This window comes from Brassica oleracea, chromosome C7 (assembly GCF_000695525.1).
Source record: "Brassica oleracea var. oleracea cultivar TO1000 chromosome C7, BOL, whole genome shotgun sequence".
NCBI lineage: Eukaryota > Viridiplantae > Streptophyta > Magnoliopsida > Brassicales > Brassicaceae > Brassica > Brassica oleracea.
In genome coordinates, this window is record NC_027754.1 from 17,132,664 (window position 1) to 17,138,381 (window position 5,718).

General features: G+C 36.2%; 2 protein-coding genes across 2 annotated transcripts; both read right to left on the bottom strand.

The window, feature by feature from the left end:
• Window positions 1–547: 547 nt before the first annotated feature.
• Window positions 548–2,434, bottom strand: LOC106302089. Its single transcript, XM_013738604.1, has 3 exons — window positions 1,379–2,434; window positions 709–1,296; window positions 548–624 (listed from the first exon to the last, which is right to left on the bottom strand). The coding sequence occupies exons 1-3, from the start codon at window positions 2,219–2,221 to the stop codon at window positions 595–597; spliced, it is 1,461 nt and encodes a 486-aa protein (XP_013594058.1). The 5' UTR covers window positions 2,222–2,434; the 3' UTR covers window positions 548–594.
• Window positions 2,435–3,935: 1,501 nt separating this feature from the next.
• LOC106304410 (uncharacterized protein At2g34160-like) lies at window positions 3,936–5,235 on the bottom strand. The gene is made up of 5 exons (XM_013740820.1): window positions 5,027–5,235; window positions 4,682–4,730; window positions 4,421–4,483; window positions 4,254–4,318; window positions 3,936–4,171 (listed from the first exon to the last, which is right to left on the bottom strand). Exons 1-5 carry the CDS (start codon window positions 5,144–5,146, stop codon window positions 4,076–4,078), a joined length of 393 nt encoding a protein of 130 aa, XP_013596274.1. The 5' UTR covers window positions 5,147–5,235; the 3' UTR covers window positions 3,936–4,075.
• Window positions 5,236–5,718: the final 483 nt, after the last annotated feature.

Genomic DNA, 5,718 nt, shown 5'->3' on the forward strand with positions numbered 1-5,718 from the left:
TTGCTTTGCTTTCCATCTTTTCTTTCTTCCTCTGTAAAACACCGATCAGTGCTTTGCACCCCTTCTGTGACGTATTGGCAGAATAACCTGTAACGTTACATTAGACGACCAAAACGTATTTGTTTCAACGTTTTGAGCAAACTTCTGTCCACCTAAGCTGTTATATGTATCTAAGTAGAAATAACCATCTGACAAAGAACATAAGGTTTAGTCTTTCTTGAAGTTGAGATCCGAGAAGCATAAGTAGTTGCCTCAAGGAACAGGCGACTGAATCTTTTGTCTTTCTTGAAATACATTAGACTTGTGTTAGGCCTGCAACACAGACTCAGCCCCATTTTCCACTATTCTATTTCTGATTTTGTTTCTAAAGTCTTACTCAATTGTGAGTTTAAAGAAGAAAATAAGCAAAAGACTAGTGAGAAATCAGAGTTTATCTGCTTAGGCAAAAGACAAGTGATTCTTATTAGGTAAAAGTCACAAATATTGAAGCTCCACAATGTGAATCACTCTTAAGAGATTTAATAAAACAATCACACACTTTTTTTCACCGGTAAACTCATGTACACCGGTCACATCTCAAGAAGCTTCAGGCTCTCACTGAAGGGATGTATGAGCAACCAGTTCCTGCAAAAGATGAAGCAAACACTGAAAAGATATAGCTAATGCTTATTCTCAATATTAAAAAAAAAAAAACATAAAGATGGTTACATCGGAATATCGGATATGATCTCTGTGCATGTAAGAAGTCTTGACAATAGTTTCCCACTTGGTAACATTGGTGGAATTTTCATTAAAACTCTGCTTCTGGGGTTGGAACGTATATCTACGTGATGGGCTCTGAGAGTTTACTACTGAAGGCAGATTATGAAAAAGCCAAGATTCAGAAGGCTTGTTGGGCAATGGTGGTGCAAGAAGAGACCGACCAGGACTACTGTTGATCTTTCCTAACTCTTCAAGCTCAAGATTGGTGTCTGGTTTCTTCTCTACTTCCTCAGGAAAGATCTTAATATTAGTCTTGGGAGAATCCTCGGTGTCGACATATACTGTCTTCTCCAAGAGAGAGCTAGCTGAAGCGTTGCTTATGTTACTAATATGCTTGTTCAGCCTGTTAGCTCTCAGGCTCTCGGTTTCCTTACGAGTGTCGGGGTGAAATGGAGAACCGTTGCGAAATGGTGACATACATCTAGTGTGTCTGTAAGGAGATGAAGACATACTTGCAGCAGAACTCAGGTTTGGATGAACCGTTGATAGAACTTTACCACCCAACTTGTGCTTGGAAACTGAGTCAAGAGCCAGCTGAAAAAAATGTACAAGAGCTAATTAATTATCAGCGAGAGACTAAGACAAGAGTGGAAGGGAAGGAGGCTAAAGCTGGAACCTGTTTGATAGATTGGAACCGAGATTTGAGTTGAGAAACCTTGCTTGACTTCACTTGATCATGGCTTGGAGAGTTTTGTTTGGATTGAAAACCAGTGCTAAGCATGGCTACAGATTCTTTAAAGCACAGCTGTGGAAACATACCACAACCTCTCCTTGAAAGATAAGCGTACTCAGAAACTTCATCATCATCCTCCTCCACGCTTTCTTCATTATCTACGCCTTGGTGGTGGTCGTAATAAGGTAAGAGTGTAGACTTATCATACCTATTTCGAGTTTGCCGCTTCTCGTCAGGTACTAAATCTCTTTTCTGTATCGTTGGTTCAGGCATGAAAGTGGATGGTTTACGGTTGGACCCGTAATGAGGCTGCTCCACAGTCATGGCTTTAGCCGCTGGCAAGAAACGGTTTAACATGAAATCTCGTGACTGATGATCCTCAGAAGGGTTCTTCGTTTCCACAACACTATATCCACTCACACCAGTTATGCTGTGGTTTGCCGAGAAGTAAGAGTATGTATCACGTGCATCAGAAAACACATCCTCTTCTTCTTCTTCCTCAACGTGTTTAACCCTGAAACTCAGGTTTCCTGGTGGAAGACATGGCGTGAAGACTTGATCACTGACTTGCTGAGGTTTGGAATCATGTCCTTTTAGTCTCCCAGGGGATTGCTCCCATGTGAAAGGAACAGAGGCAGCTTCAGTAACCTGATCTAAACCCAGCTCACTTGTCTTAGAGTCATGAGTGAAGTTAATAGACTTGTTTCTGCGGACAGAGACAGCTGTGTTGTGCAGCCGCCTAGTAGAAAGAAGAGGTGCCTTGAAGTTGAGTCTCCTCTCCGCCATAGCAAGTGAACGTTACCGGAGAAAGAAAAAGCACAAATTTGGAACCAAGAGTAACTTCTTTGAGACTCTGTGAGAAAGAGAATCTTTTGAATCGTTCAAAGAGAAAGAGAGGCCTTGAGATACTTTAAAAAAAGGTCCTGAAAGACTTAGTAAACGTAAGAGAGAGACAAGCTAAAGTTCTTTTTGGAAGGCTGCCGTGATTACGAAGAAGACGACGAAGATAGGACTCGTGGAAGGAGAAGTCACGAGGTCATTGGCGCATTCGATGTGGGACATTTACTACTACTACTCTTTACTCTTCATTCATTTTTTTGAAGATATTTATTAGTATGAAGTTTCATTTCTGTGAATGTTTCATATGCCCTCATTGTTTGTTTGTCATAAATAATTCGTTTTCAAGTTTAAAAAGTAAATACACATTTCTGATTATTTGACAGATTTTTGTTGTCTTCAAATGCATTACGTATGATTTGTTTGATATGAATTAGTTGCTTATAATTGAGCACCTAGTATCGTCATCGTATACAACTGATAATTGAATAATTATTATTATTATGAGGCCTTTTTGCTTGCTTTTCTGTTGAATAATTTAAGTTGAAGACCGACACATTAGAGAATGATGGAAGCAAAGAATTTTCAGCGACACCAACTCAAAGTCTCAATCTATCATTTTCAATCATTTAGTTTTTTTTTTTTTTTTTCTTCGAACTACTATTCTATTACTATTTTCAGTCGTTTAGTTTAATGAAATAAATGATATATATATATATATATATATATATAGTACAGTGGTCGAGACAGTTAAGCATAACAACTACAAAATGAATTATTAACAAAACACCAACTTGACTAACATATTTTTCCAGTATATCGTTTTTGTACCAGGAAGTTATATATTTTAATAAAAACACACACTTTTTCCTTGAAAACTTGAGAAATTTTGGATATTGCTAGAGAAGTAATGTTTTATACTTTTCTTATCAACAAGTAATGGTATACTACTATTTAGTACTATTAAATCAAGAATTTTTCTTTCTGTTGAACGACAAAACATCTATTGTCATTCTTTTTTGTTTTGGAACACAATTTTCATTCATTAAAACTTACAAGAGCAAGAGGGATCCGTCCTCTTTGAATCTATTTTCATTCTCTAATTACTGAAAAAATGAATATGTATTGACTATTTTGTTCAGACATAATAATCGAAGCATTAAAAGCTATTATCATCATGAAGTGGAATCTCATCCCATACTGCAATTACCAAATGGAAAGTTGGTGATTTTTAACAACTTTTATTAGCTCAAATTTATTGGGCTATTGTATTATATAATTCTGTTGTATAGTTTGTTGGTGGCTTATTGCTAAGAATTTGAACCAAACTGAGTCTAGTTAGTGAGGGGTAGATAGCCTTATTGCACATTGTTGAGTTTAAAAAGTATAAAATCTAGTTATACCCAACGGCGTTTGATGTCACATATGGATTCAAATATGTTAATCATGTGGCTTTCAAATAATCCTGCTCGGGCGTATTGATTATGATTACATCACTAACAACGACCAGATTCCAAATCTTTCAAATTTATTATTTCAAAAGAATTGCAGTAAGTTTTGAAAATCTAAAAAAAAAAATTCTCGGTAATAATTTCGAATAGGATATATATTCGAAAATATGCAACAAAATCTTTTCTAGAGCTGATAAATACCACGCTCAAAACAAAAAAACTTTCACAGGTAACTAACAGACAAATACAATTCAAGATGACATTCAAAATTTCAAAATGAGCCAAAAATTAACGAAATAAAGGAAACAAAGTGTTATAACATTAAGATGAAAGAGAGACATGAAAAAAGATCTCAGCTCTGCTCTTGGGCTTCTGCAGCCTCCTTCTCCTCATTGGCTGCAGCCATTAATTCATCAAACTTCTCAGACTTGGCGAGCGTTATCTCAATCTACAAGTCATTAACCCGGACAAGTTAGCTAACAGCAGTTTCCCAGAAGAACATTAATGGAATTGAAGCTTGATTTTTTTACCTTGGCTTTCTGCACAGGACGTCCCCTTGAATCATCCTTGATATCCACAGTCGAAGTCATGATCTCTGTAACAAGAAACAATCTCAAAATCAGCAAACATTACTCACAAAATCTTGGAAAACATCTTGTAACATTTTTTCATTCAAGGTTGAGAAGAATCTTCTTACTCTTTTCAACGGCAAAACCATTGTTCTTCAGTATCTCAGCGACAGTAACAACCGTAGCAATAGCTGCACAATTAAAAGCTTGATGAGAAACCAGAATGAATCTCTAAAAAATAAAAGAAGGGTAAAGATGAAGATTCTACATCTCATGACAATAAATGTTTGAACTCCTATTGTAGAAGGAAATCTTGAATTTAATAAACTCAGTTACACATACATTATATATTCTGATACGTATTTAAAGAGAGAAGCAAATAACAGTACCCATTCCAAGTGCAGACAACTCGACATCTGAGTACTGCTGCATGTACCTCTGCGACAACAACATAAACATGTTTCACCAAACATTCACCAATCCAACATATAAGAGATAAGAGTCACATAACTAGACGGAGCACCATCAATAATCCATTCAAACAGTTTCAAATGTAACCATTTACAGAATTAACTCATAACGTCTGTACAAAAATCACAACACGGACTGCAACAGAACACAACCATATTGTGTATAAAGGCGGTACATTTAGACGAAATAGAATATTATATATAAATAGGTAGAATCCATAGCTTTCAAGCTTAAACATAATTTCTCAGAAAACGATTTTGTACCTTGGCGAGATTGACGTAGAAGAACAACGGTTTCTTGGTGTGGGAAACCTGAATCCGACTCTTCTTCTGGGTATCAACGCCCAGGCTCATGCTGTTGACTCCTTCCGTGATCCCTTCCATTGAAACTAACTTCAACAAAAACTTCTCCTTTCTCAGAAACGATGAAAATTGATTGAAAGAGACGATGAAGGCTTGTCCGCGAGGAACCAAACCCTAACTCGATAACCTAACCGACGCCGTTAGAATATATTTTAATGGGCCAAGTTTCAGCCCAATAGGCCCATTAAATAATTAGATATATTTCGAGAAAATTAAATCGCCAATCGGAGAAGCCATGCCCTTGTTCAAGGCGCCGTTTCACGGCTTCTCAGTGAAATTCACCGAGTCATCATTCGACCACACCATGAACCAATAGTTTAACTAGTTTTAAAATGTAACTAGATCTTGACCCGCGCCCCCGCGCGGGTGTTGGATTTAACTTGCGTTCAACGTAAATTTATAAACCATTTTTTATAAAATGTCCATTTATATTTTTGTGTTTTGTAAAATATATTTAGAGTAGAATATATTATATTATAATATAGATGTTTGATAATAATTTTTTATCTGTACGTAATATTATATTTATAATTTTATAACTTGATGCAATTTGATGTAATTGTAATATTCATATATTAACCTATTGATTTTTT